This window comes from Artemia franciscana, chromosome 2, assembly GCF_032884065.1.
Source record: "Artemia franciscana chromosome 2, ASM3288406v1, whole genome shotgun sequence".
Taxonomy (NCBI): Eukaryota; Metazoa; Arthropoda; class Branchiopoda; order Anostraca; family Artemiidae; genus Artemia; species Artemia franciscana.
In genome coordinates, this window is record NC_088864.1 from 2707768 (window position 1) to 2734066 (window position 26299).

General features: G+C 35.9%; 1 protein-coding gene across 2 annotated transcripts in view; it reads right to left on the reverse strand.

Moving 5' to 3' along the window:
- The window catches only part of LOC136035970 (pseudouridylate synthase 7 homolog), an 85192-nt gene that overhangs the window by 37543 nt on the left and 21350 nt on the right, over nt 1-26299 (reverse strand). For both annotated transcript variants that reach the window (XM_065717870.1, XM_065717878.1), the window contains exons 3-7: nt 24500-24698; nt 20231-20429; nt 16017-16134; nt 13699-14041; nt 1833-1986 (exon numbers count right to left, since the gene is read on the reverse strand). In XM_065717870.1, coding sequence (XP_065573942.1) covers nt 1833-1986; nt 13699-14041; nt 16017-16134; nt 20231-20429; nt 24500-24698 — 1013 coding nt within the window. The remainder of the gene's footprint in view (nt 1-1832; nt 1987-13698; nt 14042-16016; nt 16135-20230; nt 20430-24499; nt 24699-26299) is intronic.

Below are 26299 nucleotides of genomic sequence, written 5' to 3' on the forward strand. Positions count from 1 at the left end.
ACAATATTTTAAATAATTATTAAATGTTTTAATAATATCGATGTTTTTCCACAACAGTGAGACGCAAAACTTTGCTCTAACGTACCCAAGTGCATAAGCAAGCTAAGACACGAACAGACAATATCACCAGATGATTGGGAGAATGCATTCTGAAACACCGTTATTAATTTAAAAGAGTTTATTACTACCAGGTTTGCCTTCCGTGAAAAAAAATGCTAGATTTTAGTGATTTTTTGGTTGATTTGGTGATTTTCTTGAATAACCCAGTGATTTATGTGCTGATTTAGAGTTTGTTTTTTAGGCAATAAGAAAAATCACTACAAATAGTGATAAATCCACTAGGGGTGGCAACCCTAATTACTACACTAAATAAAATTTGTTAACGCTAAATTCATAAAGGTAATCATAATTTGTCCGTCATGGTTCAGATTTAGCTTTTTTTTTCAAGATTTGTTGGTTTGAAGATCTATTATATTGTATCAACCCTGAACTCACACAGGATCTTTATGTTGTCCATTTTCTACAGCCTTTCCATCTATTAACTTGCAAGTGTTTTAACTTACTATCAAATTCATCATTTAAGTAAAATTTAACATATAAGTAGCATTTAGGTAGTCCTGAGTTTTAACAGGATTTTTCAGCAATAGGCAATGTTCACCAACTGCATTAAACTAGTTCCTGTTGTGTTCATACAGGATTTTTATATTGTCCAATTTCTACAGCCTTTCCATCTACTAACTTGCAATTGTTATTTATTAGTACTGTTATTACTTACTTTTAAATTCATCATTTAAGTAAAATTTAACATTTAAGTGATATTTAGGACACTAAGAATCTAGAATCAGACTGCTTCCAAATGACGTACTAGCAGCTGCAGTAGGAATAGTAGGAAGCCAGATAAACTACATTAAAACACCGATATCAAAATATATATTTACTCCCTGGCTGGACTAGCTAATTTAAATTAGTAGGAAACAACCAAATTCTAAGCTAAACCATTTGCGATTCACCTCTAAATAAAAAAACATAGAGCAATTGTCAGTGAGTTAGACTGAAATGCCTTTATTTTGCAACAAATTTGTAGCAACAGCACTCAGTGGTAGCTACAACCTAGTAAAGGACGAACCTCAGCCAACAGTAACCCAAAATTAGTTATTCTGAAGCCAAACTGGATCGAAATAAAAATATATAAAATAAAAATAACATAAAATAAAAAAAATATACCACAAAAAGGGCTAGCTGGGCGGTCCCATGGTAAGACTAAGATTAGATAATAATAATAATACTAAAAAAAAAAAAAAAAAAAAAAAAAAAAAAAAAAAAAAAAAAAAAAAAAAAAAAAAAAACGAAACTGAACTGAACTATTTGCAATTCACTGAAACTGCTAAACGTTGTAATTTGTTCACTTAGGAATCACACACACACACACAAAAAAAAAATAAACTAGCGGGGCACCTGCTAACAAAATCTCTACAACATATTTTTGGTTCCTGGTCAGGCTCGTAAGAGACTAAAAAAAAAAAAAAAACTAAACTATTTGCTTTTCAAATCCAAAGAAAAAAGCATAATACGAAATGGTTATGACGATAATTGTCAGTGACTTAACCCTAAATGGCATATGCTCAAGCAGGCTAGTGGTAATGATAGAAAGGACAAGGACAATGCAAAAAGAACACAGAAAAAGGAAAATGCAAAAAGCACAGAAAAAGAAAAAGCACAATGCAAAATGGAATGGAGAGGCTATAAAGTGACTTAGCCCTCAATGGCATATACTGAAACAAGCAAGGGGTAATGATGAAAAACACTAGCAGGACAAGCTGCTCACTAGGTACCTCTTGCCAATTTCCTTTCAGCATTTCTCGGCCGATCTCATGGGTACCTTTTTTACGAGTTCCAAATCTTTGCATCCCATAAAAGTTAATGAATCCTTCTTCCGCGAGATTTTTCATTATTTCTTCAAGGTCAGAATCATTACACACAACATTCCTGAAAATGGGGTTTAAATAAAAACAAGTCTTATTTATAACATAAAAAACTTCCGAAAAAATAAAAACTTACAATAATTCAAACTCAAAACGACTAGAAATTACTATTAAAGAATAAATAAAACCCAAAACGAACAGGAATTAAATAAATGGTCATAGCAAAAACACGTACAAAAGGGTACTAATATAAATGAATAAATAAGTCTTAAAACGAGTAAAGTTTAAACTAAAAATGCAAATCAAGCTTAAAATGAACAAAAGTCACTACAAACAAGAGTTTGGGTACTGCCGCTAGAAAAAGAAATACGAAGAAATAATTTACTATTAGAAGAATAATTTACGAAGAAAAAGCATAAAGGAATTATTGTAGGTTAGGTATAGATACATTTTTAAAGGAAGGGGCTTGGCAGAATTTCCTACCATCAGTAACTTTAATTTATTATCCCCGCTAGCATTAGAGTGGGCCACGAATGTGACTCTTTTGATCTTTCAAACCCAGGAGCGGAAGCCTCTTTTTTATAAGTAAGCATTTTTGGGGGAAGCATTCGGTAGTTCATTCCGTAATTTACCAGATACCGTACCATATGCGTAATTATATCACACCAGAAGAATGCCATGTTTTTTTTTCTGCTCGCGTTAAGCAGAAGTCACTCTTTACTTTTACTTCAAAAGTATATTAACTTAAACAAAATTAGCTCTAATTCGTTGTTCTTAATATTTCGAGAAACGTCGTAAAATTATTAGTAAAATATCAAGAGTTAGCAAACAATGCCTGCACTAGTTCTTTTTTTTCTACAATGAATTGTTTTTTTTCCTATTTTTCTTATTCAATTATTAGCTCTAATTCCCTCTTACCATTAGCTCTAATTCGTTGTTCTTTATATTTCGAGAGACGTCATAAAATTATTAGTAAAATCTCAAGAGGTAGCAAACAATGCCTTCATTAGTTCTTTTCTTCCTACTATGAATTGTTTTTTTTTTCTATTTTTCTTTTAAAGACAGTGTTGTTTCCATTAGCATAACAAGAAGACTGAAGAAAAGCTATATTTGAAACAAGCAAAATGGTGTTTAAGGGATTCATGGGCTTGTGCCACTAATTATTTGAACCCTTTACATTTCTGAACACAACGACTACATAAATACGCATACTGTCGTGTCAATATAGATGAAGTGAAGTCTGAATATTTTTTTTTGTGGTTGTATTTGAAAATGAAATAGATATAGTACAATAGACATTCGAAAAATAGAGCAAAACCAAATACAAATAATTCTTACTGTTTGGTACCGCTTTACATTGGAACGATCACACCTTCATATTATACTCCTACAGAAGGCAAACTTCGCATTTGCTAGCTAGAAGCTACTTGGCATAAAATAACACACCATTATACACGGGTTGTGGTTTGATATGAAATATATGTGACTAAACATTTTTCAAACTAGGAGCAGACCCAAATTGTAAGAGATATTTCGAAGAAACAAGAGCCAAGAGCTCATCTTGTGACGAGGCAAGAAGAGCTAAGAGCCAAGAGCTCATATGGTATGAGCTCTAACAAAATTCTGAGAATCAATAGATTGATTTAAAAGGAAAATCAGAGGCTTAATGCCGGCCGGGATTCAAAATAAGAGCTCTGAGTCCCGATGTCCTTCTTCCCATCCAGTTTCATCCTCATCTCTCCGCTTTAAGTATTTTCTAAGATTTCCGGTCCCCCCCCCAATGACGCTGGATCCGGTTGAGATTTAAAATAAGAGATCTGAGTTACGAGGTCCTTCTAAATATGAAGTTTCATGAAGATCCGATCACTGCTTTGAGACACGGTATCCTTCTAAATATTAAATTTCATTGAGATCCGATCACCCGTTCATAAGTTAAAAATACCTCATTTTTCTAATTTTTCAGAATTTCCGAATTAACCGGCCCCCACTTTTTTCCGAATTAACCGGCCCCCACCCCCCCCCCCAGAGGGTCAAATCGGGAAAACGACTATTTCTAAATTAATCTGGTCCGGTCCCTGATACGCCAGCCAAATTTCATCGTCCTAGCTTACCAGGAAGTGCCTAACGTAGCAAAACCGGGACCGACAGAATTTGCGATTGCTATATGTCACTTAATTAATACCAAGTGCCATAAAAATTGAGGGTATCATTATAGATAATAGATCGTGAGAATAAAACGCCGTCATCTTATACTGCCTCACGAGGCAAACTAAGATTTGTAAGTTACTAGCTTAAGGAGGTGTCACTATAGATGCTTTTGATTCTGAAAATAACACACCCTTAAACAGGGCTGTGGTTGAAACTGAATTATACGCAATCGAACATCTTTTAAAATGGAAGTAGACAACAAGTTGAAGACATATTTTGAAAAAATTGCTTTATATTATGCTGGCGAATTTTATTCACAAAAAAATAGTTTCTAAAGGTGAATTTATAGATGTCGTATATCGTGAAAATAAAACACCTTTATATTATGCTGCTGGAAAAGGCAAACTAAATTTTGGAAGTTACTAATTTCGATAAGAGGTACCATTATAAATGTTTCCTTTTCACTAACACATCCCTACGTTGGCTTGTGAGTAAAGATCATAGAAATATGACTGAATATTATTTAAAAAAAAAAAAAAATCTGACTATAAAGTAAATGTAATGTTTTATTTATGTCTTTTTCCGAGTGTTAAGCGTTCTTTTCAATAACCTTTTTTCAAGCATTAAGTACTAATATTAGGTTAATGCAGTGTTTCATTTAAGCGTTTTATGATGATTGCTGATTAGAGTTTATGTTATTTGTGTCTTTCGTTTATATTATTGTACTGTGTTCATGGCTGTATATTTAGCTTTAAAATACATCTATCTATCTATCTATCCATCTATTAATTAGAAAGTGAAGCGGACATAAGTTTTACTGAAGAGTGCCTTAGATTAATGGAACTGAATTTTGAACCCAAACAATTTGTCCAGTATTGGTTCCTAAAGGTACACTTATAGAAGCTTAGATTCTTACAATAGGACATCTTTACAAAGTGCCGCTTAGATGTCAGTTACTAGTTTTAGCAGATACCGCAACGTTATAAGGCCGATCCTCATGAACGTTGGCATTTTGTTTTTAAATTTTGATCTCACGATAATTTACTTCCAGTGGTAGGCATAATTTTTTGTTTGGAAGAGGAATATAGCTAAATTTGCATTGTTCAAAGTTTCCGCACTACTTACTTTCTTCACCTAGGCTGGTAATACGAACAGGAAACTGTGACAACCCAAATGGTCACTGAATAAATTATTAATTCTGTCAATTTAGTTTTGTATTCTTTAGCAAGCCTTATTATTGTTTTTAAACTTTTTTATGTTTTTGTCGTGTGGCAGATCGTCTTCGGTTGGGGTTGGAGGATGTCATAAAGACAAATTAAAGAAATGGGAACTTCCTGGGAAGGTGTAAAGAGGGAGGCTTTGAATAGATTGGGACGGAGGAGGAGCGTGCATAGCTGTGCTGGCCTCACACAGCTTGGTTCTGCGGCGAGTTGTTAGTAGTAGTAGTTTTGTTTTTTAACCCCAAAATACCAATTTAGCCCTTTGAGACTAGTAATAGTGATTTTTATGGCACTTGGTATTTACCAAGTGACATAGAGCGATCGCAAATTCTGTCCGTCTGTCAGACTGTCGGTCCCAGTTTTTCTAGTTTAGGCACTTCCATTTAAGCTAGGAAGATGAAATTTGGCACGCGTATCAGGGACCAGACAGGATTAAATTAGAAATCGTTTCCCCGATTCCACCATTTGGGGGGGGGAGTGGGGGGACGGTTAATTCGGAAAAATTAGAAAAAATGAGGTATTTTTAACTTACGAAAGGGTGATCGGATCTTGAAATTTGAATATTTAGAAGGATATCGTGTCTCAGAGCTCTTATTTTAGATCCTGATCGGATCCGGTGACATTGAGGGGAGTTGGAGGGGTAAACCTAAAATCTTGGAAAACGCTTAGAGTGGAGGGATCGGGAAGAAACTTGGTGGGAAAAATAAGCACAAGTCCTAGATACGTGATTGACATAACCGGAACGGATCTTTTCTCTATGGGGGAGTTAAGGAGGGAGGGGTAATTCGAAAAAAATAGAAAAAATGAGGTATTTGTAACTTACGAACGGGTGATCAGATCTTAATGAAATTTGATATTTAGAAGGATCTTGTGCTTCAGAGCTCTTATTTTAAATCCCGACATGATCCGGAAATCTTGGGAAAAGCTTAGAAACCTGGCGGGAAGAATAAGCATCCAAGATATAAGTCCAGAATAAGAATAAGTCCAAGATACGTGACTGACATAACCGGACCGGATCTTTTCTCTGTGTGGGAGTTAAGGGGGGAGGGGTAATTCGAAAAAATTAGAAAAAATGAGGTACTTGTAACTTACGAACGGGTGATCAGATCTTAATGAAATTTGATATTTAGAAGGATCTTGTGCTTCAGAGCTCTTATTTTAAATCCCAACTAGATCCGGTGACATTGGGGGGGGGGGGTTGGAGGGGGAAACCGGAAATCTTGGAAAACGTGAAAATTGAGGTATGTTCATATTATGAATGGGTGATCAGATTTTAATGAAACTTGATATATGGAAAGATCTTATGTCTCAGATGTTCCATTTTAAATTCGGATCGGATTCGGGAAAATAGAGAGTTGGAGGAGGGAAACAGAAATATTGGAAACCGGAAATCTTGGGAAATGCCTTCTGTAATATTTAAATTTGAACCAAATGACAATATGATATAATTTAAGCCTATTCCGTCTAATTTCTGGTCCATGTTTAACCAGCAATTTACTTCTATTCCAAATATGCCCTTTATTAATATTTCCACATCAATGACATTATTTGTAATATAGCTATTGAAACTATCTTCTTTTATAGATTGCTTGAGTTTCCTTTTCAATACGGTATGCGAGTCAGAAGAATCTCACGTTGTGTCCCAAGCTGCTAACAAAATGGTTTTAAGAACAGTGCTATCATTTAATCTGCATTACTTCATTAATGTTTCTGTGTACCAAAATCATCAACCGGCAAACCTAATTTTAGAACACACTGAATTTCTTGGGTACTAAAACTAGCAAGTTGCTACCTTGACCTTAGATCCACGTATACCCAGGCCTGGTTGCCTATTCACCAAGTTTACAAAATCATAAACAGAAATACCTTTTGCAAGTATTTGACAGCATTTTCAGACCTTTGAGAAGATGTCCCTTTGTTGGAACTATGAGTTTTCCAAAGTCATGTTCTAAGAAAGAAGTTTGATAATGGAGCTAAGGGCTCCATTTCCCAAGATTCCCCCCCCCAAGGACGCTTGATCCGGTTGAGATTTAAAATAAGAGATCCGAGTTAAGAGGTCCTTCTAAATATGAAGTTTCATGAAGATCCGATCACTGCTTCGTAAGTTATAAATACGTCATTTTTTTCTTCTAATCTTTCAGAATTAACCCCCCCCCCCCGATAGAGGGGATCCGTTCCAATTATGTCAATCACGTATCTAACACTTCTGCTTATTTTTTCCACCAAGTTTCATCCCGATCCCTCCACTCTAAGCGTTTTCCATGATTTTAGGTTCCCCCCAAACTCTCCCCAATGTCACCAGATCCGGTCGGTATTTAAAATTAGAGCTTTGAGACACGATATCTTTCTAAATATTAAATTTCATTGAGATCCGATCACCCGTTCATAAGTTAAAAATACCTCATTTTTTCTAATTTTTCAGAATTACCCCCCCCCCCCCCCCAGCTACCCCAAGAGAGAGCGGATCGTCCCGGTTATTTCAATCATTTATCTATGACTTGTGATTATTTTTCCCACCAAGTTTCATTCCGATCCCTCCACTCTAAGTGTTTTCCAACATTTTAGGTTTCTCCCTCCCAACTCCCCCCCCCAATGTCACCAGATCCGGTCGGGAAAATAAGAACTCTGAGACACAATATCCTAAGAACATCAAATTTTATTAAGACCTGATCAACAGTTCGTAAGTCAAAAATACTTCATTTTTTCTATTTTTTTCCGAATTAACCGGCCCCCACTCCCCCCCAGATGGTCAAATCGGGAAAACGACTATTTCTAAATTAATCTGGTCCGGTCCCTGATACGCCTGCCAAATTTCATCGTCCTTGCTTACCTGGAAGTGCCTAACGTAGCAAAACCGGGACCGACAGAATTTGCGATTGCTATATGTCACTTGGTTAATACCAAGTGCCATAAAAATTGAGGGTATCATTATAGATAATAGATCATGAGAATAAAACGCCATCATCTTATACTGCCTCACGAGGCAAACTGAGATTTGTAAGTTACTAGCTTCAGGAGGTGTCACTATAGATGCTTTAGATTCTGAAAATAACACACCCTTAAACAGGCCTGTGGTTGAAACTGAACTATACGCAATCGAACATCTTTTAAAATGGAAGTAGACAAAAAGTTGAAGACACATTTTGAAAAAAATGCTTTACATTAAGCTGGTGAATTTTATTCACAAAAAAAATAGTTTGGTGAATTTATAGATGTCGTATATCGTGAAAATAAAAAACCTTTATATTATGCTCCTGGAAGAGGCAAACTAAATTTTGGAAGTTACCAATTTCGATAAGAGGTACCATTATAAACGTTTCTTTTTCAATAACACATCCCTAGGTTGGCTTATGAGTAAAGATCATAGAAATATGACTTAAAAAAAAAAAATCTCAGTATAAAGTAAATGTAATGTTTTATTTATGTCTTTTCCGAGTGTTAAGCGTTCTTTTCAATGACCTTTTTTTCAAGCATTAAGTACTAATATTAGGTTAACGCAGTGTTTCATTTAAGCGTTTTATGATGACTGCTGATCAAAGTTTATGTTATTTGCGTCTTTAGTTTATATTATTGTACTGTGTTCATGGCTGTATATTTGGCTTTGAAATACATTTATCTATCTATCTATTAATTAGAAAGTGAAGCGGACATAAGTTTTACTGAAGAGTGCCTTAGATTAATGGGGCTGAATTTTGAACCCAAGCAATCTGTCAGGTACTGGTTCCTAAAGGTATACTTATAGATGCTTAGATTTTTACAATAGAACATCTTTACAGAGTGCCGCTTAGATGTCAGTTACTAGTTGTAACAGATACCGCAACGTTATAACGCCCATCCTCATGAACGTTGGGATTTTTGTTTTTAAATTTTGATCTCACGATAATTTACTTCCAGTGGTAGGCATAATTTTTTGTTTGGAAGAGGAATATAGCTAAATTTGCATTGTTCAAAGTTTCCGCACTACTTACTTTCTTCACCTAGGCTGGTAATACGAACAGGAAACTATGACAACCCAAATGGTCACTGAATAAATTAGTAATTCTGTCAATTTAGTTTTGTATTCTTTAGCAAGCCTTATTATTGTTTTTAAACTTTTTTATGTTTTTGTCGTGTGGCAGGTCGTCTTCGGTTGGGGTTGGAGGATGTCATAAAGACAAATTTAAAGGAAATGGGAACTTCTTGGGAAGGCGTAAAGAGGGAGGCTTTGAATAGATTGGGACGGAGGAGGAGCGTGCATAGCTGTGCTGGCCTCACACGGCTTGGTGCTGCGGCGAGTTATTAGTAGTAGTAGTTTTGTTTTTTAACCACAAAATACCAATTTAGCCCTTTGAGACTAGTAATAGTGATTTTTATGGCACTTGGCATTTACCAAGTGACATAGAGCGATCGCAAATTCTGTCCGTCTGTCGGACTGTCGGTCCCAGTTTTTCTAGTTTAGGCACTTCCAGATAAGCTAGGACGATGAAATTTGGCACGCGTATCAGGGACCAGACTAGATTAAATTAGAAATCGTTTCCCCGATTCGACCATTTGGGGGTGGGAGTGGGGGACGGTTAACAGCATGACCGAACTATTCTATGAGAAAACGTCTCGAGAGTACGAACGGTTCTTCCCTAAGTAATTGTAAGCGAGTTACAATTAAGCCACAGAGCAAACCATGGGTTAACTCGAACATAAAAGCTGCAATGAGAGAGCGAGACATGCTTTACAAGACAAAGCCCAATTGTGATGAATATAAACGGAAGAGAAATATAGTAGTGAGACTACTAAAGCAAGCTAGGCGTCTGTATGGACACCAAATATTCGCTAGGTTGTCAGCCAGTGATCCAAGGAAGTTCCACACAACTGTACGGAAGTTAATGGGACAGCAGAAGTCAAAATCCATTCTGAAGGACGAGCAAGGAAAGAATTTAACCGCAGAAATAATTAATGCCCACTTCTCAAATATTTGCCGCCAACAGCCTCCCCTCAATACTTTACCACAGAATGGTCCGATTGAAACCATCCCTGTAATCACAGTTTCCCAGGTCCAAGAAAAGCTCGAACACCTAGATATTAGGAAAGCCTCTTACCCCGGTGAAATTCCTATAAGGCTGATACACGCATGCCCCTCCTTCCTGGCCACGCCATTGGCTATGATGTATAACCAGTGTCTGCTGGAAGGCGTTTTTCCAGATAAGTTTAAAAAGGCATATATCACACCTATTCCAAAGAAAACATCACCGACCTCACCGTCAGACCTTAGGCCGATTTCGAAGACGCCCATCATCTCGAAAGTCTTTGAAGACTTTATTCTACGGTGGCTACTAGCAGAAGTAGAACATAAAATCGACCCTATGCAGTTCGGTTTTCGTCGAGGGCACAGCACAACACATTATATGGTCAGATTACTTCATGATCTACTAGAGCATCTAGAAATTTCGGAGGCCCTTGCTGATATAATAATTTCTGATTTCGTGAAAGCTTTCGATCTCCTTGACCACGAGACTGTTAACAATGAAGCCCGTGCCCTGGATGTCTCGCAGTTTCTTCTGTGCATTATCGCAAGTTTCCTTTCTGGTCGTCAACAGTGCGTACAACTTGAAAACGGAGAAGCATCCAACTTCCAAGACATCACATGTGGAGCAGCCCAAGGAAGCAAGCGAGGTCCCATCTTATTTGTCATTGTAATCAACCGACTGATGAGACAACATAAACAAAGGTACAAGTTCGCAGACGACTGTTCAATAAGTCTACTACGATTCCTTCCACAAACACACGACCAACTCGAGCCCCTGGTTGCAGAGCTTCGGGATCAAGCTGATCAAGTGAAGCTCCAGCTAAGTCTTGAGAAAAGCTGTGTGTTGCGTGTCAACTTCTTGAAGAAGAAGAGCATTGACGAACCTGCACCTCTCCAAACAAAGAAATCAGTTAAAATACTCGGCATCACACTAAGTGACGATCTTAGGTTCGGAGATCACATCAACCAGATCACAGCAAAAGCAGCTGGTCTTCTAAAATCCTTTGCAAATCTCAAAAGGTTTGGAATGACAGAACGACTCCTTCTTTCGTGCTACAAAACTTATGTAATGTCCATTGTCATGTATGGCTGTCCTGTCTGGCACCCATCGCTCACAGAGAAAGACAGAAGTCAGCTTGAAACAATTCAGACAAGAGCCTGCAAAATAATTCTTGGATCAAATTACAAAAACTACGAAGAAAGCTTGAGCGAACTCAGGCTCCCAACCCTGGATGAAAGGAGGCACGAAACACTGATGAAGTTTGGAGCTGACATCCTGAAGTCCACAACGCACCGAGATATCCTGCCTCAGTTTACTTCAGTGACTCACGCACACAAGACGAGGGTGGCAACTTTTAAAGAGGGAAAAGAAACTTGGTGGGAAAAATAAGCACAAGTCCTAGATACGTGATTGACATAACCGGACCGGATCTTTGCTCTGTGTGGGTGTTAAGGGGGGGGGGGGGTAAAAAATGAGGTATTTGTAACTTACGAACGGGTAATCAGATCTTAATGAAATTTGATATTTAGAAGGATCTTGTGCTTCAAAACTCTTATTTTAAATCCCGACTAGATCCGGTGACATTGGGGGGGGGGGGGTGTGGAGGGGGAAACCGGAAATCTTGGAAAACGTGAAAATTGAGGTATGTTCATCTTATGAATGGGTGATCGGATTTTAATGAAACTTGATATATGGAAAGATCTTATGTCTCAGATGTTCCATTTTAAATTCGAATCGGATCCGGGGACACAGAGAGTTGGAGGAAGGAAACAGAAGTATTGGAAACCGGAAATCTTGGGAAATGCTTAGAGTGGAGAGATCAGGATGGCACTTGATGGGAAGGATAAGCAAAAGTTTAAGATACGTGATTGACATAATTAGAGCGGATCCACTCTCTTTGGGGGAGTTGTGGGGGGTAATTCGGAAAAATTAGAAAAAATTAGGTATTCTTGACTTAAGAACGGGTGACCGGATCTTATTGAAATTTGATATTTAGAAGGAGCTCATGTCTCAGAGCTCTTATTTTAAATCCCAACCAGATCTGGTCACATTGGGGGGATTTGGAGGGGGTAACCGAAAATCTTGGAAAACGCTTAGAGTGGAGAGATTGGGATGGAACTTGGTGGGTAGAATAGGCATGTCGTAGATACGTGATTGACGTAACCGGACTGGATCCGCTTTCTTTGGGGGAATTAGCGGGAGAGGGGTTCCGGCTTTGGTGAGTTTGGTGCTTCTGGACGTGCTAGGACGATGAAAATTGGTAGGCGTGTCAGGGACCTGCACAAATTGACTTGATAAAGTTGTTTTCCCCGATTCGACCATCTGGGGGGCTGAAGGGAGAGGAAAAATTAGAAAAAATAAGGTATTTTTAACTAACGAGTGGGTGATCGGATCTTAACGAATTTTCATGTTTAGAAGGACCTCGTGTCTCACAGCTTTCGACCGGCATTAAACCTCTGATTCGCCTTTTAAATCAATCTATTGATTCTTAGAATTTTGCTAGAGCTCATACCACATGAGCTCTTGGCTCTTCCGACCACGTCACAAGTGCCATATGAGCTCTTAGCTCTTGTTGAAATAAATATCGTACCTCAGCAGATATTAAAATAAGTAGTCTTGTCTTCGTTTAAGGAGAGAGACTTGCTGCTTTTATAGTCAACACACTACCGTTGATATAGTAAAGAACAATGTGTTTCTCCTGTGTTAACTGCTCATTATTATTTTCTCCCCGGTCAAATCGTAAGGGAAGAGTTATTCTGTGTCCTTTTAAGGAGCGAAAGTGATTGGAGGATTTTGGTACCATCTTTGCCCTCAGGACCCTGATGCACATAAACAAAAAAAAAAAAATTTGGTTTGCCCAAAAAAGGGCTAAAATCTTTTTACTTCAAAGTGCTTGATAGTTTTTCCTTAAATTCAAGGGAACCGCAATACACAGCGTAAAAACAAAAATAACTATTTGTTTTAATCCCCTGATGGGACCCCATGTTGTCGCTCCACAACACAAGAAGAAGGCCATAGAAGGCAAAAATATTGATGTGATGTAAAGATATAAAAGAACAATTTTGGTCTGTATTGTTTTCGAATAAATTGTTTTCACAAAGAGATACAATAACAAAAATAAAGCTTGAGCTTGTCAGGGGAACTCAAAACCACGCTGAAACATAAGATTATATAAAAGTTATAAAAACAGAGGATTGGGAAACAAGGAGGAAAAGCGAAATGAATATAGGTAAAAAAAAATTCTTTGTCAACCTCCCGAGATACATCCAAACATATAAAGCCTGTAGACAGGAAGACAGGAAGAAAATAAACAGGGAAAGGTCTTTGACTAGGAAAATAGGACAAAATTTCAATATCGGAAAATAAGTAAGAAAAAAAATAAGAATAAAAAAAAAGAAAATAAGCCACCTTATAACGACAGAGAATTTGTTCCCTTTCAAGCTGCCAAGTTCAATACGGCTAGGTGAAAATCCAAAATTTCCAACATTAATTCTTGGAATCTGTTTGGCAACTTCATGAACTGAATCCGGTGCAATACGGAACACCGACATTCTTTGAATCGTTTTCCCACGTTTGTCTTTAGTGCCGGCAAAACTGAATTTAGAGGAAGCAATATTCAGATGACGTGCCAGCTCGCTTATACATTCAACCGTTTCGCGATTTACTTTGTACAGAGAAAACGTTGTGTAAAAATTTTCCACTCCGTCGATTACAACAGGCCAGCGAACGTCAGAACGCTTCACCATGTTTTCTAAAAATAAGATAACATGTACTACTATATTATATACCTACTAACAGTAAGGCCTCAAAAGACCAAAAAATGTTGTTTAAAAATCTTCCACTCCGTGGATTACGACAAACCAGCGACCGTCAGAACACTTCGCCATGTTTGCTGAAAATAAGCTAACATGTGCTAGAATATTACATAGAATATAAAATTTCAAGCCAAATTAATCAGTAGAATTAATGCTTCTGATGTATTATATGTAAAAATAAACGACTTTTCTCTAGAGTAACACAATCAAAAATTATATAAAGTAAGAAAATTATAAGCATATATTTCAGACAGTGTATATTTTTCGGGTGGAAAGGGTAGAAAGGTATTGAAACAGCTGCTTTCCAAAAATATCTTAGGAACAGTTTCCTTTTCTGTTATTTCTCCATACTATATTCAGTCCTCTCCCAAGAAGGTAAACATTTTTTGCGTAATATGTTACTGTGTGACCTAGCTAGTCCCCGTCCACCCATATATATTTATTTAATAGATTTTGGGGAAAGAACTTTATAGAAGAATTTCAGAATATCTGCAATATTCTTTCTTTTTTTTCAATCCACCTAAATAATTTGCATTTTTACAATACATTCATAGTTAAGTAGCAAGGTAAATTAAAGCCATGTGGTAGCTGATTATGGAAATGGTGTAACTGCATTATCTCGGGAAGGGTTTGGGTATTAAGTGAAAATTTTTGGAAAGTATAGGAGAGCTAATAAGACTTTAAATTTTGAGGAGGGTGGAAAAAAAAAGGAAAAAGATCCTCCAGAGCCATTGCTGGCCCATAGGGCGTCGAACCGACGTTTCAGTTGCTGGGTGTTTTTTACAGGGACAAGTAGCAAGCTTGTCGCCTTGTCGAGGAGCATGGGGCTAAATGGTTATTCTCTGTCAACACTACAACGTTTTCGCACTTTTATAATCTATTAACGATAAAGTGGGGAGGTGCGAGGTGCACTCAAAGACATTACGTCTTTGATAAATAAGGCGTATCTGCTATACCCTGGGAAAAGCTTTAGGGGTAAAATTGAAATTTAGCTCAATTCCAAGTTTATATAATCAATTCGTGTTTCCATTGAATATAGACTGACTCGTTTATCATTGAACCAAAGCAAAGTAAATTTAACATTTTAATCATTGTTTAGATTTGATTTAAACCAAGCTAGACAATTATAACAATGATCTTATGGTAACAACAATGATCAAGTGGAGCCCTTTTTTTCAATAGGAATGCATGTTTTAGAGATCAGATAAAATCTTATGTAAAAATTTTCCACTGCGTTGTTTACAACAGGCCAGCAACGGTCAGGACACGTCATCCAGCTCATATGTAATAGGATATTATATACCTACTACCAGTAGGCCTCAAACGACTGATTAAAAAAAACGTACCTGTATCCATTTATAGGACCGGAGTTTTGATCCCCCCCCCTCTCAATCCCCAAGCAAAAAATTCCAAGTCAAAATTTTAACAAGTAGAATTAACGCCTCTGGTGCATTAAATATAAAAATAAACGAATTTTCTCTAGACTTACATAGTAACAAATTATATAAAGTAAGATGTTTATATGTATATATACTAGACAGAGCCTCTTTTCGGAGAGGAAAGGCGGAAAGGCTTATAAACAGCCGCTTTCTAAAAATATTTTAGGAATGTTTACTTTTCTGTTACTTCTCCATACTACATTTAGTCCCCCTAAGAAGGTAAACGTTTTAGCATTATATTTTATCATTTGACTTAGATAATCCCTCCCGCAACTATTCCTATTGAATAAATTTCTGGGAAATGACAGGATAGATAAATTTTAGGATATCTGCAATATTCAAACTTTTTTCAGGGCAGAGAGAGAGAGAGACAGAGAGAGAGAGAGAACAAGACATAGAGAGAGAGAGAAAGAGAGAGAGAGAGAGAGAGAAAGAGAGAGAGAGAAAGGGAGATTGAGAGGTGAAAAATTACCAGTTTTCTTGGAAATGACGATCACAGACTGCTTGTTGGTTGTACTGGTTAGACTACTGTAGTTCCTACTGATTTTATAATGAATTGACTTTCTTTCTTCTTTGGTGTTCCCGGTCACCTACGAGATGTATAGGCAATTCTTATATAAATATATATATCTATATGGTTTGAATATATATCTATATATCTATGGTGTGAATATGTATTTTTTTTTTTTTTGGAAAATGGCTATTTTTTCGATAAAATTGGCAGCCTAGGATATTCTGGCCAAATAAAACGATCTAGATAGGTCAGAAGTTTGGGAGTATTCGTTAAGAGCCTAAAATTTTGCAAAAGCATTTATATGAGTGACGTCATTTTTATATACCTCAGTATAACAATGATGTCACACTTGTCAAACTTATCTGTAAAAATTGAAGATTTTCATGTGTGGAGAAGTTTATATTAAATTGCTTAAAGAGCAAAAACTTTGAAAAAGAAAATCGAAAGTTTGAAGATTATTATAATTCGTTGTTAGGAAACGGGCTTGATGCAATAATCAAATATCTTTGACTGGACCTCAGTATGAATAAACATTAAATTGCGCAAAGAGCAAAAAAAGGGTAATTCCAAAAAAAATTGAAACAAGACTTGGTAATTCCAAAAATTGAAATAACATTTGGACAGAAAGAACTAAACATTTGAAATGAAATAAACATTAGAAATAAGTTACCGAAGATTATGAATATGATTTTAGAAAAAGGGGAAGTACCTAACGATTTTAGGGAAACCTGAATTAAACCACTGTACAAGAAAGGTGATAAAAGAGTGTGTGGTAATTATCGAGGCATTAGTCTTGTCTCTGTAGGTAGCAAATTACTTAGTAATATGATACTTTTTAGACTGAGAGATACTGTAGACAAAGTTTTAAGAGAAGAAAAGTGCGTTTTAAGGAAAGGTAGAGTACGTGTCAACCAAATTTTCACTCTTAGGTTAATAATTGAGAAGTGCTTGAGTTGTGAAAAACCTTTGGTCCTCAGTTTTATAAATTATGAGTAATGTTCGAATCTGTTGATAGAAGAGCTTTAGAAAAAGTCTTGTCCAAGTAGGGTATACCAGACAAATACATTAAAGAAATTAGTGCCATGTATGAGAATAACACTGCTGCGATTAAGGTAGGAAATGAGGTTAACACCTGGTTTTGTATTAAATCAGGAGTTAAGCAGGGTTGTGTTCTATCCCCCTTTATATGGATCATTTTGATTGAATTTGTTTTAAGAAGCACAGGAAGGCAATAGGAGATCATGGAATTAAATGGCGAGGAAAAACTCTTCTGGACTTTGATTATGCTGATGATTTAAGCATCCTATATGAAAGTGTGAATAAAATAAAGGAACTTTTAGAGGTTTTGGGAGTTCAAGGTGCTAGAATAGGCTTGAAAATTAGTGTTAAGAGGACTAAGTCACAATATGACTGGAGGAAGATGAAAAGGTGACGTTGGGTAACGCAAAGATTGATCACTGAGCAACTTCACTTACCTGAGTAGTATTATTGTTAAAGACGATGAGAGCAGAGAATATGTTAAAAGGAAGACAAGTTTGCAAACCAAGTGAATATTGAAAGCTACAGAGATGACAGTGGTCAAATATGGCTCTGAAGCATGGTCGCTCCGAAAAGCGGATAAAGATTTGCCAGATGTTTTCCAGAAAAATTGCCTATGGATTGTTCTGGGTACCCGGTTGACTGACCGTATTTCAAACAGTAGGCTGTACGAAAACGTGGCTCAATCCTGCTTTCTAGAGCTATAATGCAAGAAAGGTTGAGATCGCTAGGTCACGTTCTGCGGATGAAGGATGACAGATTGCCGAAGACTGTTCTTTTCGGCCAGTCGTCTAGAGTTAAACGGAAAGCAGGTCGTCCTCGTCTCGGGAGGGATGATGTCATAAAGAAAGATTTAAAGGAAATGGGAACTTCATGGGAGGGTGGAAAGAGGGAGACTTTGAATAGATTAGAATGGAGGAAGAGCGTGCGTAGCTCCGTTGGCTTCAGACGGCTTGGTGCTGCGGTAAGTTGTTAGCAGTATATATACATATATATATATATATATATATATATATATATATATATATATATATATATATATATATATATACATAAAGCACTTTCAGCATCTATTATAACTAAATACTAAAGCAAAAAAAAACTTCCTATTTCAAAACTAAATCTAGGATCCTCATATCTAGGATACCCAGTGGTAACAATCAGTATTGGCTTTTGAGTTCTTAAGTTGTTCAAAACATCCAAAACATATAACATCTTCTGAAATATGGTTCCACCAGTCACAGACCCAAAAAACAAAACAGTGTGAGCCGACTCTTCTGTTCACTTCCGAGGGATAGAGCTTGTTTGGGTTCTGCCTAGTGGCTCTATGGTGTGAAAATATTGAAAACATACTCTCGGTGAGCATTATCAGTTTAATGGACGATTCTAACTGTATTCATCAAATAGGCCCTTATCCTTCGGTCCTTACACTATACATTCAGAAATTACGCATTCGCCGACTGTATGATAATTGCTTCAGATGCGGAACTAACCTTGTCGCACGCCTCTGCATGGTTTCCACTTGCAGCCTAACAGGTCGGTTTAATAGACATCATGCGCTAGAGCAATACTCAAAATAGACCTCACTAAACCCCCTTTTATAACGCCCAGATTATTTCTACCTTGTGTGCAGCATCTTTGTCACAGAACATCTCAAAAAATTTACCTGCATTGCTAGTCGAGGGATTTTCTGATTGGGACTATTGCCTAGCAGATCCACAAAATAGTAACTGTAGAGGAGTGAAATGGATTACAACCTGTTTCTTTTAATCGTCCAACAAAGCAAGCTGATTCAATGTACAAAATCATCATCAATCCTATACCATTTGTTTATCTTTCTACCACTCATGTCTCTTTTAGTTAACCAAAAGTGATAAAATTTACAGTTGCCCAGTGTTTTTCCTAAATAAACTTGGGAGATATGGAAGACAAGTAGGTTTGAACACAGGAGGAAAAACACTGAGTACAAGATTTTCGTTCTAATGGTACTTGCCTCTTCTCATTCAACCTACTACTAGTTTATTAAGTAACATTTAGAGGGTAAGCATATATAATTTGTGTCATTGGAACACAGGTCAATTCAAACAAATTCACAATGGTATGGTTCATTTTATGAAGCTACAGGATATTACCTACCCTTAAACGTTACCATTATATGACCAATCCATTAAACCCACCCTATGTGCCAATGTTACTCTCTACCCTCGAATGGTATGACCATGTGACCCCCTTATCTAACCCACCATATAGGCCAATTATGTGTTGTTATTAGCCGCCAATGTTTACAACACTTAGTAGAAACTTTGGCCACAAAATTCCCATTGTTTTGTTTCTTCTTTCTAAACTATAACAATGTAATCAAGAGATCAGTAGAATCAAATTTGTGGAGAAGCTATACGATCTAATGTGGGTCTCTAGAAAATACAATGCTTCAGTTTTCAAACATACCATGTTCCCAAACCGGGAATTTCAGGGAATTTAGGGAGTCAGGGACTTCAGCTCAAAAAAGGGACTTTCAGGGACAAATTCCGAGTCCTGTACACGGTAGTCTGACTTACTTTGTGTCATATATTAAACAACACAGGTTTTTCTTTTTCACTTTTCACGAAGACTGAATCAGGACGTCTCAGTGCAGCACATGAACGTCTGCCTCTAAAAGTGCATCATCTTTGGGAATTTCTATTTGTCTATACAATATAACATCATCTACAAAAAACACTTAATAGTTGCATATTTGATAACAACTGGAAGGTCATTTATAAATGTACAAAACAGTATGGGACCTAAATGATCCCCCTGAGGAACTCCACTTTCCAAACTTGATGATGCATTACTACCTATTATGACTTTTTGCATTCTTCAAAAAAGATACTCACCGGTCTAATAAACAGATAGAAGACCCATTTCATAATTCTCGTACTTACAAATTAACGGTTCTATACATATTTTACCAAACACTTTAGAGAAATCAAAATAAATACAAAAAAATAGTCCACTGTCGGCCATTTTATGAACATTAGCTATTGCTTCTAGAATTAATCGTTACATGACAGTTTTTTTCTACTACTATTTTTAGCTAATATTTCCACATAAATTCTTTTAGATAGTCATAAATCTAATATTACGTATCTTACATCAATTTCGATTTTTTGCTGGGACGATTTTTCATCAGTTGACTCGTCAAGTTTTTTCAGTTTTTCTAGAACTTCTTCAGGTATAGGAACATCAGTCAGGGAAATTTCCTCAATTTCAGGGAGTTCGGGAAGTGAAAAATCATTTAGTACTACGACTCGTCCATCCATGTCAATTTCGCGAACAATGAAATCCGAAAACCTGGAAGATGGGCGTTAATATATAAGTGACTCAGAAGGTATTTTGATAGAACAAATAGAGAAAAAAAAACATATTCGACGTAATCTATTAGGCTAGTTGTATGTTATTTAGTGAACATGATTTTTAATCCCATTTGTGGAATAGATAAAACTACTAATCACCTATTTTTCATAGTAAAGAAGGTGTTTAAAAGAGGAAATAAAGACAACAGCACGAGGTTAAAGAGGAAATATACATCTCCAATGTAGTTGGCAAACCTTCTTGGATTATTTCAGTCCTGATAGCAATTATCGTTAGTCGAAATCAGTCAACAGACTTAAGACTTAGTTCCTTCTACGCCGACTGGCACATAAGGCGACAACTGTGCCTCTCCATGACAAACTCTAAAGAGCCTTTGGCCACAGATCTTCCAAAAATTTTGCCGCCAGTGCAGCAGCCTTCTCAAGGCATCGGCCAAGTGGTGCTTTCTGTCGTCCACGTCTTTCTAATACTAGGGGAGATCCAGGACTAAAAATCATAGGGAAGCTTACCATTGCCCATTAGGACTATGCGTTCAAAATAATGCCATCTACTGCATGAATTTTTTTTTAGTAACCATTGGTTGCCTGTTTAGCTGGAGCCACAATATCACTGCTGCACCTCTAACACAGACGCCAGGGGCTCAATTATTTCTTAGATGTTTTTGCAGCATTTTGGATCTCAAAGGCGTCAAACGGTTGCGATGTGGGTCAGAAGTCACCTCGGGTGTGGCCATGGATGCTCGGATCAGGTCAGAATATGCGACTGCCTCAGGGTTAAGAAGCTTTGAAAAGAGGCTATTCCAGGAAGGAAGTTGACCTAGATCATCATCCAACATGCCACCATGCGCAAATAGCACGCGACTCAGTGAAGAAATTTTAGTTTTTTTCCCCGAGTAGTTATTTAGTTATTTTTAGTTAGTTTGTAGTGCTATGGATGCCTGAATATAATAGTGTAAATAAGTCTCTTGCTTTGGAGTAGTAATACAAGGGAAAATTACTGGATTTCCGGCCTTTTGTTGTTTTTCTTTTTTAAATAAATTACTTTCTCCGTTGAAAAAAACTAAACAAAAACGCTTAAACTTGTAGCAATTACTTAAACGTGGAATTTAAAACATGGAAACGGATAGACGATGTCAATGGGTTATCCAAGCACCAACAAGATATTGTCCACTATTTGACTAGTGAAGATATGTCTTATAACTTTGCTATTTTAGCCTGCCTACTTTATTAGAAAGAGTGGCCGGCGTTTACCACCCCCCGTGGAAAATACCCCCCCCCCAGTATATATATGTGCACAGAAAATACCCCCCCCCCCTCCCCGTGGAAAATAAGGCATTCCAAAATGAGAATTCTATTTGAGTTTTTTTCCATAGGGGGAAGGAATTTTTGTACTTGTGTATCATACAACATACACTCAAGTTTACGCTGTGTAAAACTCGAGAACAAACCGGTTTGTTCGTTAGCTTCTTCGTTACTTAAAAAAAAAATTGGGCTATTTATTTGCACATTAGGGGAGGGGGGTTAAGTATAGCGGGTCTGCAGGCAAAATGTGATAGATAGTTATTATCATGAAAAGAGAAATCACCAATGCAACAGCACAAACACATAAAAAAAAAGACAGAAGGAGAAAAGGAAGACTGTTTTCCTAAATTAGTGATTAATATAGACCAGCAAAAAAAAGAGAAAAAGACAGAAGGAGAAAAGGAAGACTGTTTTCCTAAATTAGTGATTAATATAGACCAGCACTTGAATGAGGCCTTAACCCTACTCATCCATACAATCACATAGGTCAAACAGTATAGCAATACACAATCAACCATAAAGAATAATCCATGGACAGGCAGTCATGTCGTCAATAAGTATAAGTCGTCATTTACCAAACAATAGAAAAAATAACAAAGACAAATAATTCAGAGGCAACAACCCAACACAAGGGCTCATCAGGAGAATACACTTGCCTATAGGGTTTCGACACTTTAAATTCTCTACCCAGCAAAGTGTTGTGGCTACCACATAATATCCATGGCATCCCCGTGTCAGGTATCACCCCCAAAATACATGCCTATGAAAAAAAAATTCAAATGTAAAACAACCAAGTAACACCAAAACAAGCTTATCCTGTTAATATATCCCTCTTTTTAGCAACAATAGGTAAACTAAATATGATTATTTTACCAAATCACAAATATTAACACAATGCAAAAAAAATTGAATGAACTAAACAATTATAGAATTCATCGTTACCATGTGGCTATTTAAAAAAAAAAATCCGCTCTATTAGAAACACAATTCAAAATAAATGGCGCTACATCATCATTTGTCAAACCTCCGAAATTAGTTGAAAATTTCTTTAAGTATTTCCAAATAATTCTTTTGATATTTATTTAAAAGTTCGTTATAATGAAAACTAAATTTTTTAAATTGCCAAGTTAATTTATTTGCAGAAAAACCTCTTGATATCAATTTTTGGCTTAAGATTTTACATCTATTTTTAAAATCAATATAATTACTACAAATCCTTGCATAACGAAGTAACTGTGAGAAAAACGCCGAATACGTGATATTTGAGTGTATATTACTTTCAGGGAATGGGAAACTAATCACTTCAAAATCAAAATCATCCGTTTTATTATACATTTTAAAACCTAATTTATTATTATCACAAATATTAATATTTAAATCTAAGAAATGATCTTCATGACCAGCGCCATGACTAGGTTCAAGAGTAAGCTCTGATGGATATATATTTTTAGAAATATCAATAAAATCCTTACAATTTAAGACCAAAATATCATCTAAATATCTTTTATTATTTGACAAAACGTGTTTTAAATTATTTGGATTATTCTTATCCATCATATATGTTTTCAAGTTTTACACAGCGTAAACCTGAGTGAGTGACGTATCATAGACTACTACCAAATTTCTTCCCCCTACGAAAAAAAATTCAAATGTAATTCTCAAATTTGGAAAGCCTTATTTTCCAATGGGGGGATTTTCCGGGGGGATATTTTCTGCGAGGGTTGGGGGGTAAACACCTAGGAATATTAGAAAGAACTCTTATCATCGAATCCTACCAGATACGTAACCTAAATAAGCAAATATGCTTCTTTTTTTGATTAATTATCCCTAATCAGAGATGTAGATAGACATTTCAAATTTTTTTAGGGGTGGGGGGGTTTAGGTCGATGTTACCTATGACGTTAAACCGGGCAAATGAAATATTTAAATTAAGTTTACATTAAAAACTTAAATATTAAATATATAGATGAAAATTAAACTATTGAATTCACCCAGTTTCTCATAATTTTCACGCGTATTAACCATTTAATTAAATTTTCAAAAATTGTAAATTTGTTGCACTTCACTTCATATTCATTTCTTAATTTTGCTTAGGAGGACAACTTCTTACTCTTCCATGTACGTGCCTTGCACGAATTTAACGATTTTCACGGATACAGTGACAAAGAGTTCATTAATAAGGGCCACAGTCTCTAGGCAAATCCTTTCGAATTCAAAAGAGAAAAGAACCACGAAGAACTAGAAATGTTTAAGCTTTGAATAGATTTTGATCAAAGTAAATAGATCTTTCAAATGGAAAAGTAATTAAGCGATAGCACTATTTTAATGCATGTCTAATTTAAAGCGAAATTCTCTTAAATCTTCTAAGAGTATTAAAAAAAAAAAATCTGATTTTTTAAATTAAAAAAGCCTTGTTTAGATTAAAGATATATTTTCTCAAATCTTCTAAGAATATTTCTTCTAAAATTTTTTTGAATATTTATAACGAATGATGTTTTTACCGGTTCATGCACGGAGATATTTAATTATTTATTATTAGATATATATTTATTTATTTTTTGCTAAATACCATTTAGCAAAAAACTGTATTCACATCAGATTCAAAAACAGAATAAACCAATTTTGTTCCTCATCAAAACAGTTGATTAACAAGACAACCTGAAAACAAGCTGGAAAAAACTAGTTCAACTCTTTCCAAAACCAAGCGTCGGAAAGAAAAATATTATCTTTAGAATAATAATCATTCACCTTTGTTTGATAACGCCAGTAAATCCACAATGTAAATTAACATATGATTTGATTCCGACATCTTTTTCATACCGTGGTCCAAATTCACCTCGGGCAGGTCCTTGTTCCCCTGACCCGCCTGAGCGATTGTTTGAATCCCTGTCTTGTTCGTTTGATTGATGATTAAAAGGTCGTTGTAATCTTCGCGTTCTCTTTTTGTCTATAAAAAAAAACAGAAAAGTAATTAAGAGAAGTAGTGCAACTTGTTGGAGTGCATACCAATACTTATTTTCTGACTGCCTAGCATCTAAAAGCAGTAAAGTGAAAAAAGTAAAGTAGTAGTAAAGTAGTAGTAAAGTAAAAGTAGATAGTAGTAAATCAGCAAAGTAACTAAAATAGATAGTATTAGTTTGTTATAATAGTAGTAGTATTAATTTATTATCAAAAAGAAATAACAGAGACAAAATCAATCGGTAGTACACCAAAAGCGTCGCTTGCGAGGGTGCGCTACTAACAAAAAAGAAGAAAAAATAGAAGAGAGAAAAAAACAAAAAAAGTTAATCTATAATAAGCAGAAGGATGAAACGTGTACCGAGGAAAAAAAACTTACATAAATAATTCATACACAATAAAACAATATAATGTCATGATTCCGAAGCGAAAAAAAAAATTATTGCCAATATTAAATCCATCAATCTCAATCTATTTCAAAGGTGTACCTACCAAACAACCCCACACGCAGCTCGGTTTTGAATTGATTCTGGAACGCACCCATAATAGTACTTATACATAAAAACCAGTATATAAAAATCACTCAATCCGGCTGCGGGCATTATACTAATCATACTGAACTGTACAATACGAAGCAATAACTATTTACTGATTGCTTAACATGTTAAAGCAGAAAATTAAAGTAGCAGTAAAGTAAGTAGCTTACTAGTACACTAAACCAGTAAAATAATTGATATAGATAGTATTAGTTTGCTGTATTGTGAACCAATAATCATCTTACAATTGCTTAAACAGTACGACAGAAAAGTAAAGTAAAAGTAATGTGAAGCAGCAGTAAAGTAAAAAAAAACAAACAATAAAGTAATTAAGATAGATAGTGTAAGTTTATTATAATGTTTATTGAGTGTACGCCAACTGAAGAGTGCCTTTCAGAAAGTGCCAATGTTGACACTGTTTGAAGGTAAGACAAGTTCACAAAAGCAAATAATTTTATAAATGAAAAAAAAAAATCTTTTATTTGTTCGTCCATGTCTAAACAGTATTCGCTGTAAACTTAGATAGTGGATTCTATACTGATACCAAGTTTAAAAATAAGTTCTTCATAAAAAAAAATTTACAATAATATTCAAAATTAAAACAAGCCGAAATTAATTCATATAAGAAGTCACACCAAAAAATTAACAGAAACTATTACTAACGAAGATACCAAGCAAAAAAAAAAGAAAAAAAATCCAATAAACAATGAAGCCCAACTTAAAACAAACAGAAATCATCAGAAAAAACAGTGAGGCTGCCCCTCGTTAGGGCTAAAGGTTAGGATTGGTGTTACCAATCCTAAAGTAATGGGCTGTCCATCAAAACGGTACCATATTTATTGCTCCAAATATACCAATTACTGTTGTTGTTGTTGTTGTTTGGGGTTTGACGCGTTCGACCAATAGGTCATATGCGTTCGTATCACTCAGTTGTTCTGTGCCTTCTATGATCACTAGCTTGCTTGGGTGTCACTTAGTCATTATTCACTGAGCCAGAACAGTATCGCTTGACTTGCTAATGGAGGGGGGTTATTTGCCTGCAGCAACTGCCTGC